The 25,783-nt window shown below is 47.8% G+C and overlaps 1 protein-coding gene and 1 long non-coding RNA gene across 6 annotated transcripts in view; one reads left to right on the top strand and one right to left on the bottom strand.

Annotated features, from left to right (window-relative positions):
* Positions 1-10,754, top strand: part of FAM47E (family with sequence similarity 47 member E) — a 184,174-nt gene extending 173,420 nt beyond the window's left edge. For all 5 annotated transcript variants that reach the window (XM_029599863.1, XM_029599893.1, XM_029599872.1 and 2 more), the window contains one exon: positions 10,541-10,754. In XM_029599863.1, coding sequence (XP_029455723.1) covers positions 10,541-10,681 — 141 coding nt within the window. In that variant the 3' untranslated portion in view covers positions 10,682-10,754. The remainder of the gene's footprint in view (positions 1-10,540) is intronic.
* A 1,135-nt stretch (positions 10,755-11,889) lies between these two features.
* On the bottom strand, positions 11,890-20,096 carry LOC115080773. Its single transcript, XR_003853651.1, has 3 exons — positions 19,758-20,096; positions 12,378-12,482; positions 11,890-12,215 (listed from the first exon to the last, which is right to left on the bottom strand). It is a non-coding gene; the product is annotated as an uncharacterized LOC115080773 (long non-coding RNA).
* Positions 20,097-25,783: the final 5,687 nt, after the last annotated feature.

Here is a 25,783-nt window from a genome sequence, read left to right as displayed (position 1 = left end):
TGTCTGAGCTTACTGTGATATCGCTGGACTACTGCACTGTCCGTTCCTTGGGCAAGATTCAGCTCATCAACAGCAGTATAATAAAGCTTTCTTTCCTCAGTGTCTGCTTACTAGAGTCTAGCCAATCATTGTGGTTCTCCACGGGGCCCCTCCCCATGGGAGGAGTCATCACCACTTCGCCCAAGAGTCCACAATGTGCCACAAACCCAACACCAAGAAATGAGGTACTCCCAGTGCGTTCCTCTTTTACAGACATCCAGTATGTCATCCTCCTTGTACGCGATGTCATCTTCAGCATCAAGGGGTTGTGGATCAGGAGTCTCATGAGAAAACTTCAAGAGAATAAGTGGTTTCAGAATTGAAATGTGGAAGGTGTTGTGTATTTTCATTGAGGGTGGCAACCTCAAGCTATAAGTTAAAGGTCCCAAACGTCGAAGGACGGTGAAGGGTCCAATGTATCGCGGAGCGAATCGAACCAAAGGTAGCTTGAGCCGGATATATTTGGTACTGAGCCATTCCTTATCTTCTGGCTTAAACTGGGGAGCTGCTTGATAGGGATGTGAATTGTTTTTTGACGATTTAAAATATCGTCCGATATATTTTAAATCGTCAAAAATCGTTAGAGCCGCGATACAATAACAATTCCCCCGATTTATCGTCAAAAAATCGTAAATCGGGGGAAGGGGGAGGGCGGGAAAACCGGCACACTAAAACAACCCTAAAACCCACCCCAACCCTTTAAAATAAATCCCCCACCATCCCGAACCCCCCCAAAATGCCTTAAATTACCTCGGGTCCAGAGGAAGGGTCCCGGTGTGATCTTTTACTCTCGGACCTCCGTGCGTTGTAGAAACAAAATGGTGCCAGCGCTACCTTTGACCTGTCATATGACAGGCCGGCGCCATTTTGTTTTTTTGTCCCCCGACGTCAGGAGCGTAGGAGATCGCTCCCGGACCCCCGCTGGACCCCCAGGGACTTTTGGCCAGCTTGGGGGGGCCTCCTGACCCCCACAAGACTTGCCAAAAGTCCAGCGGGGGTCCGGAATGACCTCCTGCAGTCGAATCGTTTTTCCGTACGGAAAATGGCGCCGGCCATACGAAAAACGATTCGACTGCAGGAGGTCGTTCCGGACCCCCGCTGGACTTTTGGCAAGTCTTGTGGGGGTCAGGAGGCCCCCCCAAGCTGGCCAAAAGTCCCTGGGGGTCCAGCGGGGGTCCGGGAGCGATCTCCTACCGTGAATCGTTTTTCCATACGGAAAAACGATTCGACTGCAGGAGGTCGTTCCGGACCCCTGCTGGACTTTTGGCAAGTCTTGTGGGGGTCAGGAGGCCCCCCCAAGCTGGCCAAAAGTCCCTGTGGGTCCAGCGGGGGTCCGGGAGCGATCTCCTACGCTCCTGATGTCGGGGGACAAAAAAACAAAATGGCGCCGGCCTGTCATATGACAGGTCAAAGGTAGCGCCGGCGCCATTTTGTTTTTACAACGCATGGAGGTCCGAGGTCCGAGAGTAAAAGATCACACCGGGACCCTTCCTCTGGACCCCAGGTAATTTAAGGCATTTTGGGGGGTTCGGGAGGGTGGGGGATTTATTTTAAAGGGTCGGGGTGGGTTTTAGGGTTGTTTTAGTGTGCCGGTTTTCCCGCCCTCCCCCCCCCACTGGACCCCAGGTAATTTAAGGCATTTTGGGGGGGTTCGGGAGGGTGGGGGATTTATTTTAAAGGGTCGGGTGGGTTTTAGGGATGTTTTAGTGTGCCGGTTTTCGATTTACACGATTTACACGATATTTAAAAAACCCAAACTGCGACGATCCGATTCCCTCCCCCTCCCAGCCGAAATCGATCGTTAAGACGATCGATCACACGATTCACATCTCTACTGCTTGATGATGAGCATCATAGAATCTTTTTACCCATTGCCCAGCCTTCTGTAGAAGCTCCTTGTCTGAGACCAGAGTTGATGTATCTCATCCGCCATAACTTGAGCAGCCGGTGATGCACCATTCAGTGGTAAGGGAAGTGGTGGAAGTGGCTGACGGCCATACACAATCTGAAATGGCGTGGATCCTGTGGCGGATGCCGAATGCGAGTTCAAGGCAAATTTTGCGCAGGGTAGTAACTCTGCCCAGTCATTCTGCCTAAAGTTGAAATATGTGTGGATGAACTGCTTAAGAGTTCTGTTCATTCTCTCTGTTTGTCCATTAGATTGGGGGTGATACGCAGAAGTCAAATCCAAAGAAATATCGAACTTTCGACACAGTGCCCTCCAGAACGTGGCGGTGAACTGGACACCTCTGTGTGATACAATGTGTTTTGGCATCCCATGTAACCGAAAAATATGCCACACAAATAGTTTGGCAAGTTCTGGGGCAGATGGCAGTCCCGGAAGAGCAACGAAGTGTGCCATTTTCGAAAACCGGTCCACTGTAACCCATATCGTATTGTTCCCACTAGAAGGAGGCAGATCAACCACAAAGTCAGTTGCAATGTGCATCCAAGGTTCATCAGGAATGGGTAGTGGTTGGAGCAGGTCCCAGGGGCAACCGGTCGGAGGCTTTTGTCTTGTGCAGGAGGTGCAGGATTCCAGGTACGCTTGCACGTCTTTTCTCATAGACAGCCACCAATAGAATCGCTGTAAGATCACTAGGGTATGGGCTTGTCCTCGGTAGCCTGCTAACTTAGAGTCATGAGCCCAGTTCAACAGCTTCTTCCTTAGAGATGGTGGAACCACCGTTTTGCCTGTAGGAACCAAATGTTATGATTCAGAAGGTGGACCCCTGTTCCGAGGTAGTGTCAGCGCTACCTAAAAGGGAAATAATCCCCTTAAGTCTCTACCGTCGAAGGGCGAGGCCGAAGGCTGTAGCTGTTGCATGAAGACTTCATCTTGGAAGCTCGTGATCCCCCCAGGAGAAGCCTGAAGGGACCCGGCCGCTGGGACTTAAGAGACTTCTCTGAAGACTGAAGAAAGGTCGGGATGCAGGCGCCTCCTGTGGGTCGTGTGTTCCAGATGGCTGGCACCTCCAGCAGGTTGTAGTAGTCTTGAGGAAGGAGTCACAGAGTGGTCCAGAGCCGGTCCGCGGGTTCGGTACACAAGAAGGGTCGAAATCCAGTCCAAGGTCAAAACAGGAGAAGGGTCCGAAGCCAGTGCAGGAGCAATCAGGAGAAGGGTCACAAGCCATACCAGGATCAAGCCACGGAAACACGAACGCCAGTCCAGAGGTCAGAAGCCAAGAGTCAATCCACGGAGCAGGGAAGCAGAGCGGGACGAAGAACCAGGAACAAGAAGCTTAGGAATAAATTCAGCCAGGAAACTTGATAACAAGGCAAGGTCTGAGGCTCAGACCTTGCCTTAAGTACAGGAAGTCAGGGGAGGAGTCTCAGGAGGAGCCATGACTATTTCCTGTCATGGTTCCTTTAAGAATTCACATCAGCCACGCGCGTGGCCCTAGTAAAAGCAGAGGGGGAGGAGCCGACCCGACCGAGGAACCATGTGGCCAAGCCTGGCCGCGGAGCGGCTGCAGGAGAAACCTGAAGAGAGTTGCCTGCACCACAGGAGCCCTGCCCGATGCCTCAGGTGGGTAATCTTTGCCGCGACCACCGGCCCGACCCTGGTTGCGGCCCGCCGCGGCCGGCATCGCTAACACCGAATGGGTAGTGGCTAGCATTATCTTCTCAGGGTCAATGATGTGACGTGATTCGTCCGGAATATCATCAAGCATAAAGGACCGGGAGAGAGCTTCTGCTCGAACATTCTTTTCAGCGGGGCAATATTTGAGTAGAAAGTTGAACCTGTTAAAGAACAGGGACCATCTGGCTTGATGATGATTAAGCCTCTGAGCATGGCCAGGTTCTTGTGGTCAGAGAACACGGTTATCTGATGCTGGGCACCTTCTAACCAGGGACGCCACTCTTCAAATGCAAGCTTGATGGCAAGCAGTTCCTTATTGCTGATGCCGTAATTCCTCTCTGCTGGTGAGAAGCGCCTTGAAGAACAAGCAGGGATGTAGAACAAGAGAATCGCTGTGCTGCCTAAGCACGGCCCCAACGCCGACATCTGAGGCATCCACCTTGACAATGAATGGCTTGTGGGGATCAGGGTGACATAGGCAGGGTTTCTGGAAGAAAGCCTTTTTGAATACTTGGAATGCGGTGATGGCTTCTGGAGACCATTGTGAAGAGTTTGCTCCTTTTTTCGTCATCGCGGTAAGGGGAGCTGTCAAGGTAGAGTAGTCCTTGATAAAGGAGCGATAATAATTTGTAAAGCCAAGGAAGCGGCATAGAGCCTTGATACCAGCGGGTTGAGGCCAGTCTTGTATGCTTTTTGTCTTCTGAGGATCCATTTGAAAACCCTTACTGGGCACGATGTACCCAGGGAATGGAAAAGACTCTTGGTGAAAGGCGCACTTCTCAAGCTTGGCGTACAAGCGGTTATCTCGAAGCCGCTGTAAGACAATAATGACATCAGTTTGGTGAGTTTGCACATCACGGGAAAAGATAAGGATGTCATCTAGGTAAACGACCACACACTGATATAGTAGATCACGCAAAATGTCGTTCATCATATTTTGAAATACGGCTGGGGCGTTACGGAGGCCAAAAGGCATCACCAAATATTTGAAGTGGCCATCGCGAGTATTAAAGGTCATTTTCCACTCATCCCCGTGACGACTACGAATGAGGTTGAGGGCACCCTTTAGATCCAATTTTGTGAAAATCTTTGCTCCCTGGAGCCGATCAAATAGTTCCAAAATTAACGGTAATGGATGCCGATCTTTGATGGTGATCTCGTTCAGACCTCTGTAGTCGATGCAAGGGTGAAGGGATCCACTCTTCTTGCTGATGAAAAAGAACCCAGCTCCTGCCGGAGATTTGGAGAGTCTAATAAACCCTTTCTTCAGATTCTCTTGGATATAAGCCGACATGGCCTCAGTCTCAGATAAGGATGGTGGATAAACTCTTCCTCTGGGTGGTTCGGAATTGGGCTTTAAATTGATGGCACAGTCAAAGGATCTATGCGGTGGAAGTACATCTGCAGCTTGCTTTGAGAATACATCTTGAAAAGAAGCGTACTGAGGTGGTAGACCAGGAGGAGCAGAAGTGGTAGCCATGCATGGCAAGAGAGTTATTTTTTTTAGACATCTGTCATGGCAGTCAGGGCCCCATTGGGATAGCTCCATAGATGACCAATTAAATTGTGGAGAATGATCCTGAAGCCAGGGTATGCCAAGCACAATGGGGTGGATGGCTTTTTCGAGAACCAGGAACGTGATGGTCTCTGTTTGCAAGGATCCTGTATGTAGACAGACAGGCTGTGTGGTAGTTGTTACTTCTCCAGGCCAGGCAATGGCTCGCCATGAATGGACGAGAGGAGCAGTGGTGTAGGTACTGGCTCAGTAGGAAGTCATAGATGTTCAACCAGTCTTTTGAGAATAAAGTTCCCGCCTGCACCCAAGTTGACCAGGGCTTGGGTGGCGAACTCGAAAGGCCCAGAGATGATAGAGACAGGAAGAGTCAGTGGAGGAAAAGGAGCAGTTAGATCTAGAAAGAGTTCTCCAGCGGATCCTAGGTCTGCGTGTTTCCCGGACAGATAGGACAGGTTTGAACTGCATGGCCAGTCTTCCCGCAACACATGCACAGACCCATCTTTTTACAGAAGCGCCTTTCCTTGGCAGTCAGATGGCTACGACCTAATTGCATAGGTTCATCTTCCTCTTCAGGTTAGGTGCAGCCTGGACCGGAGTGGGCGGTAGATTCCATTGGATACATGTTTCTTCAGAGGTTTCACCTCCACCGAGCATTCACGTATACGGTGGTCAATTCGCCCAGCAAGGTCCATCAGGGAGCTTAAAGTGTCAGGTAACTCCCGGGCGGCAAGTTCGTCTTTTATGCGGGAATTGAGACCTCATAGAAATATAGCTCTAAAGCAACCTGAATCCCATAGGAGTTCGGAAGACAAAGTCTTGAATTTAATCACATAGTCCGGGAGTGGTTTAGTTCCCTGTTGTAGATCCAGGAGCGCAGAAGCGGCAATGGACTGGTGAGCAGGGTCATCAAACACTGACTTAAAGAGAGCCAGAAACCCGGGCAAGTCATTAAGAATTGGATCATTGCACTCCCATAGGGGTGAAGCCCAAGCCAGGGCCTTTTCATCCAACAGGGACAAAATATACGTAGTCTTGGTAGTAGCAGTAGGGAAGTAAGCTGGTTGTAAAGCGAAGTGCATACAGCATTGATTGAGGAAGCCCCTACACAACAGGGAGTCTCCTGTGAAACGTGTAGGAGCTGGTAGAGGAACTATAGTTCGCCTGGTAAGCACTGGGGGTGATGCATTCTTGCTGGAAGTAGAAGAATCCTTCAGTCTGGAATTCAGCTGGTTAAAGGCGGTAGCCAAAGTATCGAGAGACCTCTGTTGCTCGGTGATCCATTGGACCAGGCCAGGAATGGCCTGCAAGGCTGAGAGCTGAGCTGGGTCCATGAAGTTAGCAATCTGTTGTGCTCTGTGTGTCTTGAACTAGTAGTGGGCCCTTGGGTCGAGGGGAGTGAAGACTCCACCCACAGGGAGGAGCCCTGTGGGCACTCACCACAACAGGTGTGGTCTCAGCAGTGATGGACAACAGAGAAAATAACTTTATTATACAGCAATTTAGATCCAAAGAGCGAAGCAAAAGAGTCAGTACTGTAGCTGGTCAGTCAGCATGGAGTGGTCCGGTGAATACCTCTTCTAGGCTAGCTTGTGCTGGCAATCCCAGTAGTGGTTCGCAGCGCGGGGTAGGCTGGAAGCCGCTGGTATAGTTGCAAAAGACAAGAGGGATCCGGTAGTGGCCCGCAAGAGAGGTATCCCGAGAATCCTCCCTCTCCCATTAATTTCTCCCTCTCCTATTATTTCTCCCTCTCCCATTAATTTCCCCATGACGGTCTCCCGGACCGATTCTTAGTATATAATATTCAGCTAGAGTTCTTTCTTATTACATAATATTCAGTGTGTAGTTTGAGTTCTTTGTACCAGTTATTTGATAGACTTGTTTCTTATACCATTTCTTGTTTTTCACTTGTTTTATGTACTGCCTTTGTGCGAAGTTGCAGTTTTTTATAAACCGAGGTGATCTGTATCCTATACAGGAACCTCGGTATATAAAAGTTATAAATAAATTAAATAAATAAAATCCGTGCCACGAAGGTTGTGTACTCACACCGGTACTGTAGAAGCAGATGGAGATCAGGCACCAAGGATGACTGGAACAGGAACAGCTAGAGTCGTCTGAGGATGATGCAGGAACTCACTGAATCAGAGAGACAGAGAATGGCTCTCTGAGGAGCGGATAGCCCTGAGTGCGGCAAGGCCCCCGAGGAGCGGGTACCTAGGTCACACAGAAGTCAGTGACGTGAAGTCCCAGAGAGGCGGAACTAGCAGGACGAGATTCCTTGCTAACTCGAATTGCGAGAAGTCAGCTGAGCTTAAGTATGGTAAGCGGATGATGTCATGCGGTGGGGACGCCCCCTAGGTTCCCTCCATGACGCATTCAAGAAGGGGGCAGGCGCACGCGCCTTAGGTAACCCTGGATGTAAGATGGCCGCCAGGAGTGCCCGCACCGTCCCGGGCATGACATGAAGGTCGTCGTGTGCAAGCGGAGGCCGCCATTCTCCCCAGACTCGGAGTTGCATCTAGAAAGGAGGTGAGCAGCAGAGGTCGCAGCCGCCTGCAACTGATGGGCGTAACAGCTTTTGAGAGGCGCCGTTTGAGGAAGAAGGGTTACTCAGAGGCGGTTATCACAACGCTCTTGGAATCTAGAAAGACCTCTACTTCCTTGTCGTATATCAGGGTTTGGGGGTTCTTTGAGTCCTGGTGCATGGAGCGAGGGCTAGATTCTTGGCATGCCTCCATTGCTCAGGTTCTGGCTTTTCTGCAGAATGGTCCGTCCAAAGGATTATCCTTTAATTCCTTCCAAGTACAGGTGGCAGCCTTGGGCTGTCTTCAAGGTGAAGTGAAAGGATCTTCAACTGCTAGTCATCCGGATATGGTTTGTTTTCTTCGGGGTGGGGGTCAAACATTTGGAGCCACCAGTTCATCCTCTGTGTCCTTCTTGGAACCTTAGGGGGTCATTTATCAAAATGCGCTACGGCATTTTCGCATGCGTTAAGGGCTTACCATATGTGAAAACGTGTGTAATGCATGCGATAGCACCATATTGTATGGTGAGATGTAAATATGGAAGAGTTAGGGGCGGGGAATGGGCTGGGTTTGCCTGTCTGCGAAGAGCTATTGCACAGACTTAACGCAGATTTTAACTACACCTTTTTGAATAGCGTTAAGCTGTGCAATAGCTGCTGTGACCGGGCGGTAAATTTTGATCGCATTTTAGAGAGAGAGAGAGACTAGCCATAGTGTCCTCTCCCTAGATAGGTATTTTTTAGGGGTCACTTTGACATTCAAAGTGAGACGTACGAACAGAACAGTGATCTCTTGTGAAGATTTGATGACCGTCGGAGTGAGGAAACTCACCCAAAAATGAGATTTGTACAGTGTTCTCTCCACCTAGCTTGATGTTACCCAGGTAGAGAATCCATCAAGCTAGGTTGAGAGAACATTGCCCAAATCTCATCTTGGAGTGAGTTTCCTCACTCCGAAGGTCATCAAATCTTCACAAGAGACCACTGTTCTGTTCGTACGTCTCACTTTGAATGTCAAAGTGGCACCTAACCCCCTACACTAATACCTAAACCTCACCTAGAGTTACTAGGTGGGCCTACCATAGGAATACAAATACCTATATAGAGAAAGGCCACTACGGCTAGTCTCTCTCTCTCGCTCTCTCTCTCTCACATGCAGGAAATACAACAGGTCTGGCACCTATTGCAAAGTCTGATAATGTTATCACAATTTGCACTAACTCAGCTCTTCGCATAGGTAATTAGTGCAATACACTTAATATTTGCATAAACCATGCACCTTTTGCTATCGCATGTGGTACTTACTGCATTTTGATAAATCTAGGCCTTAATGTGATCCTCAGGGGCATGTTTTCGGCCCTGTTTGAACCTATCAAGTGGGCAACCTTAAAGGATCTCACTTTGAAAGTGGGTTTTTTGGTAGCGATTTTTTCCGCTCACTGAATCTCGGAACTCCAGGCCTTGTCATGTAGGGAGCCTTTTTTGAGAATTTCAGATTCAGGAGTTACCTTACGCACTGTCCCGTCTTTTCTGCCAAAGGTGATATCGTCATTCCATATTAATCAATTGGTAAAGCTTCCAGCTTTTCCGGGGTTGGAAGCCTCTGCGCCTCATTCAAGAGATTTGCAGTTTTTGGACATATGGCGGGCATTATTGCGTTACTTGAAAGTCACGAATAGCTTTTGTTTATCAGATCAAAAAGGGGCAAAAAGCATCCAAAGCTACGATTGTGAAATGGTTGAAAGAGTGATTGGCTTTGCCAATATCTGTCAAGGTCGCCAAGTTCCAGTGGGGCTTCGGGCGCATTCTATCCATTCCCAGGCTACTTCCCAGGCCGAGTGTAGCAAGTTTCGCTGCAGGAAATATGTAAAGCGGCAACTTGGAAATCGTTGCACACTTTCACCAGGCACTACCGGCTGGATGTCCAGGCCTCAGAGCGGGACTCACTCAGTCCCATCCCATTTAGGGAAGCTTGGGTACATCTCCAGGAGTCTGGACTGATCTGGGTATGTACAGGGAAAGGAAAATTGGTTCTTACTTGCTAATTTTCGTTCCTGTAGTACCACAGATCAGTCCAGAGTCCCGCCCTTATCTGGTGGGTCAATTTTGGAGAATCCGCTCATTATTCAGAAGAATGGTACAGGTTGTGTTTGTCCTACAAGAGTTTTTTTTATATACACAAATTTAGCTCTTATTGTGTTTCTCTTCCTCCTGCTCATTAAGGGAAAAATGTTTAGTGTTAGGTTTTTATTTGGCTTGGGTACAAGAAAATACTGAGAGACTGCAGGTGGCACTTCAAGTTAAGGGGTAGTGTCATGAAAGTTTCTCTGTCTCCATCTGCTGGTGGGGAGGCAAAACCCAGGAGTCTGGACTGATCTTGGTACTACAGGAATGAAAATTAGCAGGTAAGAACCAATTTTTCTTTTTTTGTGTTTTAATTTTTGAAAAACAAAATCTTCTGCCCTGATAAAGAATATAAACTAAATAGTCCAGAAGGCAGCTATTAAAATGGTCAACAGTCTTCATCATAAACATGATGAAACATGCATACCCTGAAGAAAATGACAGAAAAGTGAGTTGTAAATAGGACATTTAAATACCCCTAAGGAATAAATGTACAGGAAGTAAGCAGTGGCCATGACCACATCCTTCCCCCCTCCCCCAGAGGCTATGAATACTGCTTCTACAGCATCCCTACCCTAGCCCAACTATTAGTGTTCTACTATTAATTAAGGATCCAGAACTAAACCCTCTCTAGATATGGTAAAAAAAAAAAAAAGCCCATACTTTCTAAATGTATGTTTTGTTTTCATGTTATTATCCAATAATAAATGACAAATCAGTAACTTATTTTTCCTTTTTTTTTTTTCTGTTCCAGTTCCTGTTGAAATTTTTTAAGCAAAATTCAGTGAACCCAGAGGAAATTAACTCAAAATTTTCTACAATGAGCTTGCAAAAGAGAAGCAGGTGGCAAAGATCAGGATCTAGCTCAACGCAAGAAGGAAGTTTAATAACTTAAAAACTCTTTCATCTTTGCTGTTTATGTTTCAAGGGCAGATGGATGGTCAACAATAAATTATTCTTCAGGCACACAGCTCTGCCTAGTTAATGATTTTGTTTGGTTGTATTCTCCTCAGTAGTTATTGCATTGTTTATTACTCTTGAAAAATATTTTTGTGATCCAGAATGAATGTAAGCACCATATAAAAAGGGCATTATTAATAATTTCTTACTTTGCTTTTTTTAAAATTCAGATTCATTTTTATAGTTATTTCAGATGGAGAGCCATGCCTTATTCCCTGCTTGGTTGCCTCCTCTGATGTCTTATTACAGGTGAAGAGACCGAGTCCAGGTGATTTGGTCATGAGTACTTATCTCTTTTCCAAATTAATTCTTCATAGTGCTTAAAGAGAAAAATTCTTGACCATAGATTGATTGGTAATCACAGAGAGCTAGTGCTGAAATTCCTAATTCTGTCTTTGCAGTCCTGTGTTCCAACCATTAGACCATCTCTCTTCACATTCCAGGACCAGGATAAGAAATATAAGCCAGCTAGGCCAGAGATGGTGAGCTCTGCTCCTCAACTGCTGCAAACTGATTTTTTTCAGGATTGATATAATGATTATTCATGAGAGATTTGCATTCTTTTGGTCAAGGAGCCAGGTCGATTTGCATAATTTGGCTAGCCTGAAAACCAAACCTATTTGTGGTACTTATGGACTGAGGCCTAGATTCATCAAAATGCTATAAATATAGCAGAAATAGTGCCTACTATAAAAAATGGGCATGGTTAGGCTAATTTCCTATCTTCCGCAATACATAGACAATTTCCACAAAGTGCTATATGGTATCAAATTGCATGTCATTTTACGGAGGAAGCATTGATTTATGCATGGCATGCTATTTGGTGTACGTATATGCCTCCAAGAGAGAGTGAGAGAGAGAGCACTGTAATAGGGAGAATAGGATGGTATATATATCTAGCATTAGAGATGGGCATATTCAATTCAAGGTAGGTTGGGTGTTACATACACAGTCAGAGGAATTAACTGTAGTTTTGAAACCATTGAAGAATGTCTATCATTTGAATCAATGAAAGGTACAACAAGAGGAGTTGATTTATATGATGTAGTCTCTAGCTGTCTTCAAAGTTTGAAGCGCCACTGGAGAAAAATGGTAAATGTCACCACAGATGGATCAGCAAATTTAACTGGTAAAGAGGTTAGACTTCTCAAAAGAATAGAGAACAAAGTAAAAAAAGAGGATCCAATGCAACGACTAATATTTCTACACTGTATTATACATCAGGAGGCACTATACAATAATGTCCTGGACATGGAGCATGTAGTTCACACAGTAGTGCATGAGGTGAACTACATTAGGTCAAAGGGACTCACTTATCGTAAGTTCATCTCCCTTTTGATGACACAGATGCTGAACACCAGGATTTGCTTTACTTTAGCAATGTCCGCTGGCTAAGCCTAGGAAAAGTGCTGGTGCGCTGCTGGTCCCTGGGGCTTGATGGCTGGGGTCGGCAGAGTCCTGGGAGAGAGCTGTGGAAAAAAAGAAGAAGACATAAGTGCCAATGCCAAGAAGTACACATGTACCGTTTGGTATCAGATGAACACTTTGCATCTCAATCAACATGAACATCTTATGCCAAATAATGTGGACAGCTGTAGCAGCCTTGCCATTTACAGGTGAGGTGAACTTACCAGCTCTGGTTTGTGTGGTGACATTTACCATTTTTCTCCAAGGGAGCTTCAGACGTTGAAGACAGCTAGAGATTGCATCATACAAATCAACTTCTCTTGTTGTACCTTTCATCAATTCAAATGAAAGAAAATTTCAGTGTGGTTTCAAATTTGCAGTTAATTTCTCTGACTGTGTATGTAACACCCCCCCCCCTCCCCAACCAACCCTGATGTGAATGTGCCCATCTACAGTGCTATTATATATAGAGTCCTATTCTCCTAGGATAAGCAGGATAGTAGCCCTCACATATGGGTGACATCATCAGAAGGAGCCCGGCATGGAAAATTTATGTCAAGGTTTGACTGGCACATTGAGCACTATCCACGCCTCCACATGGGATCCCTCTCCAGTCTTTTCTGTGGAGCGGTCATCTCATAGTTGTGGAGCTTGTGATCTTTTTTCTCATTGGAAAGCTTTTTGCAGTCGATCATTGATATATTTCCTGCACCGGGTCTCTCCATCCCCCAGCTTAGTTATTGGGCGGCGCAGTAAGTTTTCTCTGTGCAGTAAGTTTTCTTCTATGCGGTCGATTCCCAGTGGTTCACCTCCTCTGTGGCTACTGGTCATTGATCGCCCACCGATTTTTTCCTCATGGCGACACCGGATTTTCGTTGGTGCCCCCAGTGTCCGGGGACCATGTCCCTCACTGATCCGCATGAGTTGTGTATCCTCAGCCTGGGGGCATCACACGATGTCCAGGGGTGTCGTTTTTGCAACCAGATAACCCCCAAGGGCCGGTGTGCCCACCTGGATTAAATGGAGAAGCCCTTTGGGTCGAAAACATCAGAACCCTCAACTCTGGTGTCGGGGGCGTTGAATCCAAGGGACTGAGGAGAACCAATGGACACTGAGCCATCACTGTCCACCCTTCCACTGGGACCCTTCCACTGGGACCTTCAATGGAGAGAGGTGCTGGGGATCGACCATCATCGGTCTCTTCAAGATCCAGGACATCGGTGTCGTCTCCTTCCTCCTCAGCACCAGGGAAAGACTGGACTGAGCACTGTGGGAAGTCTAGGAAACATTGCCACTGGTTTCTGTCCACACACAGCACTGGGCTCGGGTCAGCACCAGCGCCTGCTGTGAATCCCCCGAAGCAACCCTGTGGAGAGGAGGCGCCACCCTCTATCAAACCCAGGAGTCCCAGGCGTTCCCCACTAATATCGATGCCTTGCACCGATCTCCCTCGAGCTCCAAGGGGGATCTGGTGATGGTTCCCCCTCCGTCCATCCAGTGGATTTCCAAGAGGAGTTGCACCGCAGGATGCAGTTGGCGGCTGTTTGAGCTTCCTTCCTCTCTTCTGTGGCCAGGACGCCATCGACTACCGCCCCCTTGGGCTCCTCCTAGGTGCTCACATGCGCCTTCTCCCAGGCCTTAAAGGGCCGGTGGCGGGATAATGCTGCTGGCCCTCCCTGATGATGTCACAGCTCTAGCCTATTTAAGGCTGTATCTGGCTCCCAGCAGATGGCTTGGCAACAGGTCTCCTTGCTTCCTGCAAGTTCCTGAGTTCCTGCCTTCGCTCGTGCCCTCCTTGCCTCTATGCTTGACCTTGGCTGACTTTGGACTGGACACAGACTACGAACTTCGCCCCCTGCCACGACTTCGCCTGGACTCTGACTACAAGATACGCCATCTGCCACGACCTTGGACCGGACACCGACTACAAGTTTCGCCACTTGCCACGACTTCGCCTGGACACTGCCTTCGAGTCTACGCCGCATGCTGTGACCTCAGCCCTGGCACCGACTTGGTTTTCTGCTACCCTCAGACTCCAGCCTGCTGCAGAGACCCCATGTAAGTCCAGCTGGCCCCAGTACCCGAGAGCTCAACTTGAGGGCTGGTAGTGGTGAAGCCCAACAGGGGCCTCTGCCACCCTCCTGCCTCACCAGCTGACATAGGGAACCTGTGGGGGGCCTCCCTACAGGTGGAGAAAACTCCTCCTCGGCCCAAGGGTCCACAAGCAGAGCAAGTTCATTGTGGGTGAGAGGAATTTCCAGTATAGGGTATTGCCATTCTGCCTCGCTTCGGCCCCACGGGTCTTCGCCAAGTGTCTGGCCATAGTGGGTGCACACCTCCACTGTCTAGGGATCCTGGAAGGGAAACACTTGCACGATTGGCTGGTCAAGAGTGCCACCCAGGAGGGAGCACTTCGGTCCCTGCACTTGACCATTCAGGTGTTGGAGTCATTGGGGTTTGTCATCAAATACCTGAAGTCTCATCTTACCCCACTGCCTCAGTTGAGCTTTATCGGTGCATAGCTGGACACGGCTCAGGCCAGAGCCTATCTCCCTCACAGTCAGGCAATCGCTCTGGCGTCCCTTGCGGGAGTAGTTCACCGGAGCTGGCAGGTCTTAGCCTACCACATGCTCTGGCTTCTGGGTCACATGACTGCATCCATCCATGTTTCTCCATTGGCTTGCTTGCATATGCACAGAGCTCAATGGATGTTGCAGTCCCAATGGCAGTAGGTCACCCGGGACCTCCACGTATGCATCCGTGTTACTCCGGCTCTCCAGACCTCCATGTCTTGGTGGGAAAGCCTGCCCAGTTTGGAATAGGGTGTTCCGTTTCAGTCTCCCCCTACCCAAGTTGTGCTTACTATGGATGCATCCACCCTGGAATGGGGCACACATGTTGAGGGGGCTCCGCACACAGGGTCTGTGGTCTGCTCAGGAAGCTCAGTGTCAGATCAACTTCCTGGAGCTTTGAGCAATTTGTTATGTTGTTTGGATATTCAGCGATTGCCTGTCCAACAAGGCAGTCCTGATTCAGACTGACAACCAAGTGGCAATATGGTATATCAACACGCAGGGAGATTCGAGGTCATTCCTCCTGTGTCAGGAGACAGGTCAGATCTGTCATGGACCAGGGCATGCTGTTATGAGCTATGTACCTGGCTGGGACAGAGAATGTGGTGGCGGACTGGCTGAGTCGAGACTTCCGACCCCAAGAATGATCCCTGAACCAGGAGGCAGCAGATCGGATCTTCCACCTCTGGGGAACCCTGGATATGGATCTCTCCACTTCCCCCTGCAACAGCAGTATGAAACAGTTCTGCTCCCTGTACGGGCGGGGGGGGATGGCAAACCAGCCTCAGACACCTTTGCCCATCATCGGGACAAGGACCTTTTGAATGTGTATCCTCCGCTTCCTCTGGTGATGAAGACTCTCCCGAAGCTCAGGTAGGACAGGGGGACCATGATCCTCATGGCCTCTCAATGGCCGAATCAGATCTGGCTCCCACTCCTGCTGGATCTTTCTGGCCAAGAACTGATTGGTCTGAGGACATCCCCCGATCTAGTCTCCCAAGATCAGGGCAGGCTGCGCCATCCCAATCTCAAGGCATTGTCTCTGATGGCCTGGATGTTGAGAGACTAATTCTGCAGTCCCTTGACCTGTCGGATGATGTGTCTCGGGTCCTCATGGCTTCCAGGAAGCCTTCCACCAGAAAGTCTTATGGCCTGAAGTGGAGGAGGTTTTCCTTGTGGTGTGAGCATCATGGCTTAGATTAGTTCTCCTGCTTCACATCGAAACCTCTTGATTACCTGCTACATCTCTCAGACACTGACTTGAAAATGAGAATAAGATAAAGGTCTCAGGAAATAACAGCTTGTAGGCAAAGCCTTTGATACTATTTCCTATAATTTCCTATGCATGGGTCTAAGACCATTTAACCCTAATCACATCAAGATATTCTATCTAGATATGCTAACTAACACGCAGATATCAAGCACTGTGATAAGCGTGCCTCAGAAAGCAGGAGTATAGAACATAAGAAAGAACAGGAAGTAATACCATATAAGGACAAGGAATGAATATTGGTGTGAGAAAGATAAGAACTGTATAAAGCAGTGCTCTACAGGGAAACAAGTGGCTGGCATCTTTTTTTCTGCTACTTTGCTGGTAGCAGGCAGAGACTAGATCCCAGTACCTACAACACTCTTTGTACTTTATTTGCTTTTAAGCAAGGCATCTATAGTTTTTCCTTTTACTCCTCTCGATAATAAAAGTTCTTTACTTGTAAGAAGACTGCCTAAGTTGTTATTTAAGAAAAACCAGATTAACAAAAACCAACTCCGTCTGAGTGCACCTGAGTACCATTGGTGCCTACCCCCAGGGTGTGAATGGTTCGCCCATCTCTGTGCATCCCTTAGTGGGGCGCTTTATGCGGGACCTGCTTCAACTGAAGCCTCCCCTGCGGCCTCCTGCAGCGTCATGGGACCTCAATCTGATATTGGCTCAGCTCATGAAGGTTCCTTTCAAGCCCTTGAGCACCTGTGACCTGTGAAGTACCTGACCTGGAAGGTCATGTTTCTAGTTGCAGTCACTTCAGCATCCAGGGTCAGTGAGCTGCAGGCCTTGGTGACGTACCCACCATACACGAAGTTTTTTCATGATAGGGTGGTTCTGCGTACACACCCCAAGTTCCTGCCTAAGCTGGTGATGGATTTCCATCTTAACCAATCTATCGATCTTCCCAACTTTTTTCCCAAGCCTTATTCGCACCAGAGTGAACGGACTCTGCACAGCTTGGATTGCAAGAGAGCCTTGGCCTTCTGTCTGGAGCAATCAACAGGCCATAGGTTGTCCATGCAACTCTTCATCTCTTTTGACAAGAATAGATTAGGAGTTGTGGTTGCCAAGCAGACCCTGTCTAACTGGCTGGTGGATTGCATTTCCTTCTGCTTTTCGCAAACGGGACTACAGCTTAGGGGCCATGTCAAGGCTCATTCATTCAGAACCATGGCAGCTTCGGTGGCCCTCTTGAGAGCGGTCCCCATGGCTGAGATTTGCAAAGCTGTGATGTGGAGTTCTCTCCACACGTTTGCCACTCACTATTGCTTAGACAGGGATGGCTGACAGGATAGCAGCTTCGACCAATCCATCCTCCGGAATCTCTTTCAGCTGTAAACCCAACTCATCCTACCTGTGGCCCATTATTCAGGTTCAGGCTGTCTCCCTCTGTTACCAACCACACAAGCGTTGTTGTGCTCGTTGGCACGTGGTTAGGTGCTGGTTGATCTTGTTGTTATTCGGGAACAGCCTGTAGCTAGGGATCACCCATTTGTGAGGACTACCATTCTGCTTGTCCTAGGAGAAAGCAGAGTTGCTTACCTGTAACAGGTGTTCTCCTAGCACAGCAGGATGGTAGTCCTCACAAAACCTGCCCGCCACCCCACAGAGTTGGGTTTCTCCTGTGTTTATTTTTTTTTTTTTTAATTCTATGTTACGAGACTGGAGAGCAACCCTGCATGGATGCGTGGATAGTGGCATGGTGGGCATGCTCAGTGTGCCAGTCAAAAATTCTAGAAACTTTGACATAAGTTTTCTGTGCCGGGCTCTATCGGATGATGTTACCCTTGTGTGAGGACTAGCATCCTGCTGTCCTAGGAGAACGCCTGTTACAGGTAACAAACTCTGCTTTATCTCCAATCTCGCTCTCTCTCTCTCTCTCTCTCTCTCTCAATGATTGTGGTTGCCTTGTGATATTTATCACGTGCGTTAGACCCATTTAACATGCATTCAGGCCCTAACGCATTTTGATGAATAACCCAGTGAGTTTGCTCTATCTGAATTAGACAGTTCATGTAATCAGTGCTAGATGTTGTGGTTCCTCAATTTAGTCTTATTTGCAGCATGGAGCGAAAGCCAAAAACTGAGTGAGAGCATGAGGCTTTGGGGATAGAAGAAGATTTAGCACTAGAAGTACTTATGGGTAAGCAGTTACTGAAAGATCAACATATACGATAAATTATGGGCCCTATTTACTAAGCATTTTTCAATAGACACAAAATGGGGGGAAAAAAACCTTTAGTAAATCAGGCACTATGTTTGTTACAACTTTCAACTTTAACATAAACCTAACCAAGTTTCAGAATATTTTGGGCAAAACCTAAATCCCTGTCATTATGCATAATATCTATGTAGACCTGGCCATAAAGGTCATATTTTGAACCATAACAGATCACTGAGAGCAGGAAGGAGGTGGTCAAGAGGAAAGTAAAGAACATGTTACATCTAAAGATGATAGAGTCTAAGAGTGAGTGGTGGAACCCCAACATCCTAACCCGGAAGCCAGATGGGACAGTTCAGTTTTGTAATAATTTTAAGAAAATGAATACTGCATCTAGTATACATTGTAAATCCCCTGAATACAGTATATGGTTCGATTTGCCAGGCCTCCTCTTTTTGTTAGATATCACAAGAAGACATTCTTCTCAGAATAATTAGTGTGCATTTTATTGTTAGAAACTTGTCAGTTATAGTAAATATGATAGAGTTGGAAGTTTGCATTTTTTAAAAATTCCCTCTTGACATCGCTCAGAACCCAGATCTGAGTTATTTCACCAATGAGAATAAAAAGCAAAGCATGGCCATGGAGGACTTCTACCTGCCATGAAATCACAAGAGACCCAGGGGTACCTGGCAATCCCCCTCTTCTTATGATAGAGCCCCATCTGTTGTGGATTTGCAAGAGAGCAGCTTCATGAGGCACTGTTTCACTATCATAGCCATAGAAATCTGAGCTTTCTTCAGGTCACTGAGGAAATAGATGAAGCATAGCAACCATATAGGGGTAGATTTTAAAAAAGGGCGCCCTCACGTACTTTTGTAGGTGCATCAGGCGCAAACAAAAGTACGCTGGATTTTAGTAGATACGCGCAGAGCCGCGCGTATCTGCTAAAATCCTGGATCGGCGCGCGCAAGGCTACCGATTTTGTGTAGCCAGCGCGCGCCGAGCCGCACAGCCTACCTCCGTTCCCTCCGAGGCCGCTCCGAAATCGGAGCGGCCTCGGAGGGAATTCGCTAACGCCCTCCCCTCACCTTCCCCTCCCTTCCTCTACCTAACCCACCCCCCCGGCCCTGTCTAAACCCCCCCCCTACCTTTGTTGGGGGATTTACGCCTCCCAGAGGGAGAAGTAAATCCCCGCGCGCCAGCAGGCCGCTGGCGCGCCTAGACGCAACCCAGGGGCGGTTCCAGAGGACGCGGCCACGCCCCCGGACCGCCCCGGGCTGAAACCACGCCCCCGGGCCCGCCGCCGACACGCCCCGAAAACGCCGCGCCGATCGGCCCCGCCCCCCGACATGCCCCCGACACGCCCCCCTCGGAAAACCCCGGGACTTACGCGAGTCCCGGGGCTCTGCGCGCGCCAGCAGGCCTATGTAAAATAGGCGCACCGGCGCGCAAGCCCTGCTCGCGTAAATCCGGGCGGATTTACATGAGCAGGGCTCTTAAAATCCACCCCATAGTGAGAAGCACCTGGGAAATTAGCAGAACCGGGATGAGCAATGTTACGTAGAGAATGAGCAGTCAGCTTGAGTCGCATGCTATCACTGACCTTCATCTACATTATGTTCAGCCAGTTTCAGCAGAGCCTTACTAAAGAAATAATCAAGAAATCTAGGTCACATGCTAAATCAAATCAAGGAACCAACATTCAACTCATTAACTTTACGTATGTTAAAGCAAACCTTAATAGTAAGAACCTCTTTTGGGCAGTGATCATGTGATGTGGAACAATTTATTCTTAAGCACAAGGGAAATGCATGCCCTAAAGATTCACAAGGCACAATAGAATTTACACAGCAATCAAAATGAGAATGACAAAAAATGAAAAATATGATCATCAGTTTGTAAAAAGATCAAATAAACTATAACTAACCACCACAAGCATCCTATGTTAAGCGTAATCTCTAACTTAGAATGGTATCCTCTCCATTTCTACATTGCCTGCTCCATGGAGGTTGGTGTGCCACACAAACGTTTTAGTAATATCGGTGTGACTTGGGCTTGAAAAGGTTAGGAAACTGCATTACAGGACAGCAATGCCTGCAGAGGAGATGCTGACATCATCTCTAGCCCTGCTGCATTAGACCACATCACAAGATTCTATTGAAAAAGCAATGTTAACTTATTTTCATGTTATATATTTTAATTATTATTAATATGAAAAAGCCCCTTCCATGTTGACATTGTGAACTGGAAGTTTTAAAACAAATGCATTGACTTGTTTCATATGACTGATGTAATAAATAATGTACATTTTTAGTGACATAGGTAAAGCTAGCTCCTATCATCACAAATAATAAAATTGGCAAATTAAAAATTAATATCACTTTTAACCCAGTATACAGATTTGCTCTCATGCAGAAAAATGAATTCAGTGCAACTGGCTTTTTGCCTATTATGCAGTTATGTGTCCACTACTGTTCACCTTGGCAAGTGAGGTCCTTGTGACAACACAGATAACATGGGATATTAGGTTGTATTCAAAATTCTCTCTTTCCTTTTTGGGAAACAAAATATAGTATTTTAATTGTCTTAAATCTTGATTGGTATTAAAACTTTTCTGGCTAAAGGGCAGTGTCTTGCATTAGACATAATGTTTGGAGGAGAGAGAGATAGAATGTAACATTGCTTGCTCATTTGCCCCCCCCCCCCCCCCCCCGACACTGCCTCCCCTTGCCATTGAGACCTGCCTTGAAGCATAAAAAGCGATGTGCCACTGCTAGCACACCAAAGGGGCACACTCCTGGGGGAATTTTTTTGGGGGGGTCTCTCCCAGTTTCCTGTTGTCCCAGAGTGAGGAAGAAGAGAAAAGGAAATCTCTGTTCTCTCCTCTCTAAGCTGGGAGCTCTTTCTTCTTCTTCCCCTCAGGTGACTATTGACAATTTTTTTTCAACCACAATCGGTATTGGATTCAGCAGAAATTGTAGCTATTGGCTCCCTTCAAGATGAGACTGGAGTCTTTCTGAGTCTGGTTGGGGCTATCCCTGCACAGGCTATAATGTTGGCTTCAGGTGTCTCTATTAGCTAGTTAGGAGGGTTCTGTATATCTACTTCCTGTCCCACTGAGGATGGGGAGAGGTCCCTGTCAAGAGGTTCTTTACCAGCAATTTCTTCTCTTCCTGAGTTGGTTGGTTGCCTTTCAACAGAAAAGCCTGCTTTAAAAAGGATGGAAGCTTTATGATCAACCATCACCAAAATGTTCCAATCTGTTTCTCTCAAGTTTGACTCTTTATTTTAAGAAGTCCATAGTATATCTTCTTCTACCTGTGAGCATTCCCAGATGATAAAAGATCATACTGAGAAGTTAGCTACACTCGAAAAAATATATCATACCAAATTTAGGAATTATGGTGTAGCATTGATTACAGACACTCAGCTGATAATGTCAAAAATTGGAGAATGTTGGAAATCACCTCAGGAGATAATTTCAGTTTCTTAAATTGTCCTAAATGTCCTCTTATTTCCTCAAAAGTTTCTAAAGAGATGGTTCCCAAGATTACCAAAGTGTACTATTTATGAGATTGTAAGAAAGTATCAGCCACTAATCAGGTGGATTCTCCCTCTCCTAATTTAGACCTCTCTGCTTTCTTAGGGAAATTGAGCTCTGAGATAATTGAGAGAGCTACTCTTTTTTTGAGTTTTGCAAAGGAGATAGATAAGCAGTGGATTCTGCATCTCTTCTTTCATTTAAAAATGTCTTTTATGGGTCAAAATATTTCTTTCATTTCCTGATGTGGTAAAAGAAAGGAAAATGTTTTTTCTTCTGAATGTATTCTTCAATATCAAGGAGCTCATTATGTATTTTTAGATCCTATTCAGAGGCAGACAGCAATCTCATAGTCTGATCCGGTCCAGGGGTCAGAGGCAGACAGCAATCTCGTAGTTGGGTCCGGTCCAGGGGTCAGAGGCAGGCAGCAATCTCATGGTCAGGAACAGTCCGGGTCAAGAGCCAAGGTCAGTCTGAAGGGCGAGGAGAAGGAACGGGTACCGGACCCTGGAGCAGGAACAGAGGCAGAGATGGATACTGGAACTCAGGAACAGGAACAGAAGCTGGAATGGACTTGGAACTCAGGAACAGAAACAGAAGCTGGAACAGATACTGGAACTCAGGAGCAGGAACAGAAGCTGGAATGGATACTGGAACTCAGGAGCAGGAACAGAAGGTGGAACGGATATTGGAACTCAGGAGCAGGAACAGAAGCTGGAACGGGTATTGCAACTCAGGAGCGGAACAGCAACGCAGGAACAACGCCAGGAATGAGCAGGGAGACCTGTTGCCAAGGCAAGCTCTGACTACCAGAGCTTGCCTTATAAACCCTAGAGCGGCTGACGTCATCACTAGGGGCCGCAGAAGCTTTTCCCACTACGGCCCCTTTAAATTTTGGCGGGTGGTGCACGTGCATGCCTAGAAGTGGAGGGCCGAGAAGGACAGCAGCAGCAGCGCGGCCCATGCAGCTGCTGCTGCAGGAGGAGGAGAGGTAGCACAAGCCGGCAGAAGGGAATCCCCCACCATGCCAGGATGCCTGAGAGGTGTGGTGGTGGCATGGTGGTGCCTGCTGCCACCAGAGAGAGAGAGGCCTAAGACCTCTGCGGCCAGGAATCGCAACAATACCCCCCCCCCCCCCTTATGGCCACCTCCTGGAGGTCTGGGTTTCCTGGGATGATTAATGTGGAATTGCTTAAGTAACTCTTTATCAAGAATATTGGTGGCAGGTTCCAAGGAATTCTCTTCTGGGCCATATCCCTCCCAGGAAAGGAGGTACTCTCATCTATGGCCCCTCTTACGGACATCAAGAACCTCTCATACCTGATAGGTAGAATCTGTCTGAGACAAGAGGAGGCAGCTTCAGGATCTTGCTGGTAGGCCAAGAAAGAATTAGAGGCTTGAGGGAGACGAGAAAGGTGTGTATCCTCAAAGGGGGAAGATGAAGTTGATAGGTTACAGATCCAACACGTCTGATGATTGAGAATGGTCCAATAAACCTGGGAACCAGGCATTGTGAAGGGAGCTTTAAGCAGATGTGGCATGTGCTGAGCCACACTTTGTCACCGGGTTGGAACTCAGAAGCGGCCCTCCAATGGGTGTCAGAGGTTCTCTTGGCACGGTTACCAGCTTCTTGGAGCATCTTGGAGGTGTGGGACCAAACAGCATGTAAAGTCTCCACCGTGGCCTAAGCCACAGGCAATAGGACCAAGAGAAGTATCGGCAGAGGTGGTTGCAGTTGCCTACCGTAGAAAATGGAAAATGGGAATGCTCCCATAGACTCGCAGACGTGGGACTTGTGAGAAAATTCCGCTCACAGAAGGAATTGGGACCAGTTGTATTGTTGGGCTTTGGAGTAGGCTTGAAGGAAGGTCTTGAGAGAGAGATTTATGCATTCAGCTTGGTCATTGGTCTGAGGATGGTAGGCTGTGGTTAGGGCCAGGGTCCCCCTGAACTTTTGGCACAACGCCCGCCAGTATTGAGCACAAACTGAAGTCCTCGATCGGATGTAATGACCTTAGGAAGTCCATGCAGTCAGAAGACATGAATGAAGAAGAAGCGTGCAACTCTGGTGCAGAAGGCAAACTAGGAAGTGGAACTAAATGAGCCATTTTGGAAAACCAGTCCATGACTACCCAGATCACGGTGTTTCCTTCGGATCTAGGGAGATCCACCATGACCTCCGTGGATAGGTGTGTCTAGGGTTCTCCAGGAGCTGGTAAAGGCTGCAAAAGTCCCCAAGGGCATCCCACCAGCGCCTTTTGTTGAGCGCACGTGGGGCAGGAATCCATGTAGGCCCAATCATCCTGAGAGACTCTGAGTAATACCACTGGAGAAGGTTTAACATCCTGGCTCAGCCGGGGTGTCCGGCAAACTTGGAGTCATATGCCCATCCTAGCACTTGCTCGCGGAGCCTGCGGGGAATCAAAGTTTTCCTGACTGGGACAGTTACTGATGCAGACAAAAGGATACGTGCTGGGTGTATGATGTGCTGCGGCTCCTCTGGGACGTCTTCAGGCTTGAATGAGTGGGAAAGTGCGTCGGCTCATGTATTCTTCTCCCCTGGGCAGTATCTGAGGTTGAAATTGAACTGCGAGAAGAATAGCAACCAGTGAGCTTATCTAGTGTTCAGCCACTGGGCTTGTTTGAGGTGCTCCAGGTTCTTATGGTCTGTGAAGATGGTAAACCGATGCTGTGCTCCCTCAAGCCAAGGATGCCACTCTTTTAATGCCAATTTAATGGTGAGTAATTTGCAGTCTCTGATACTGTAGAGCTTTTCGATGGGGGAGAACTTATGAGAGAAGAACGAGCAGGGCTGCAGTTTGCCTTTGGGAGAGCTCTGGCTGAGGACTGCTCCGACTCCACGACAAGTGAACTACTGGGGTCCGAGTGTTGCAGACAAGATCTCTGAAGAAAGGCCTCCTTTAAGGCCTTAAATGCAGCAACAGCTTCAAAATTCCAGTTCTTTGAGTCTGCCCCTTTCCGAGTGAGCGCAGTGAAGGGAGCAGCAATAACCGAATAGTTGGCAATGATGTGGCGATAGTAATTGGCGAAGCCAAAGAAGCACTGGAGAGCACGTAGCCCGGAAAGTTGGGGCCAATTATGGATGCATTGGAGCTTGTTGGGGGTCCATAGTGAAGCTGTAGCGGGAAATTATCTACCCTAGGAAGGGTAAACTTTTCCTTTCGAAAATACATTTGTCCAATTTGGCATACAGGCAGTTGTCGCACAGGCGCTGGAGCACCTGGCGAACATTTTGACAATGCGTCAAAAGATTCCTGGAAAATATGAGGATGTCATCTAAATAGACGAGGACCTTTTAATATAGGAGATCCTGGAATATGTCATTCATCATACACTGGAAGACCGTTGGAGCGCTACAGAGACCAAAGGGCATGACAAGGTATTCATAATGCCCGTCCCAAGTGTTGAAAGTGGTTTTCCAGATGTCATCGGGGCGAATGTGTACTAGGTTGTAAGTGCCTCTTAGATCAAGCTTGGAGAAGATGGTGGCACCCTGGAGGCGATCAAACAGTTCATTGATCAGAGGCAGAGGGGACTTGTCTTTGCGAGTTATGGCATTCAGACCCCTGCAGTCAATACACGCGTGCAGGGTCCCATCCTTCTTAGTCATGTAGGGAGGCATTCCTCAAGGGAGGAGAACAAGACCGCTCAGCCACCGGGCGACAAGGAGTCCGAAGCTCCCGGCTGCGTTCGTGGATCTGGCAGTCGATGCGGCCGGTGAGGCCGATCAACCCCTCCAAAGTATCAGGCAGCTCGCGATCAGCAAGCTCATCTTTTAGCTGTGTCGCCAGGGTGTGAAACCCAATTACGTAATTGTTGAGAGCTCGACAGCCTTGACTAAGATGCAGGAGATCAAAACTGGCAGTTGCCAGCCTCCCTGGGTTGTCAAAATTCTCCAGAAAACTGCCACAAAGCGAGACAGATCTTGAAGGAGGGCAACCGCACGCTCCCAAAGCAGAGAGGCCCAGGACAGGGCTTTCCCTTCCAGGCAAGAGAGGATAAAGGTTATTTTGGTTGTGTCATCTGGAAATGCTGCAGGCTGAAGCGTGAACTGCAGATAACACTGG

The sequence above is a fragment of the Rhinatrema bivittatum genome, chromosome 1 (genome assembly GCF_901001135.1).
Source record: "Rhinatrema bivittatum chromosome 1, aRhiBiv1.1, whole genome shotgun sequence".
In the NCBI taxonomy this organism is placed as follows: Eukaryota; Metazoa; Chordata; class Amphibia; order Gymnophiona; family Rhinatrematidae; genus Rhinatrema; species Rhinatrema bivittatum.
Note: the sequence above shows the minus strand (reverse complement) of the source record. Positions and strands in the feature narration are given on the sequence as shown.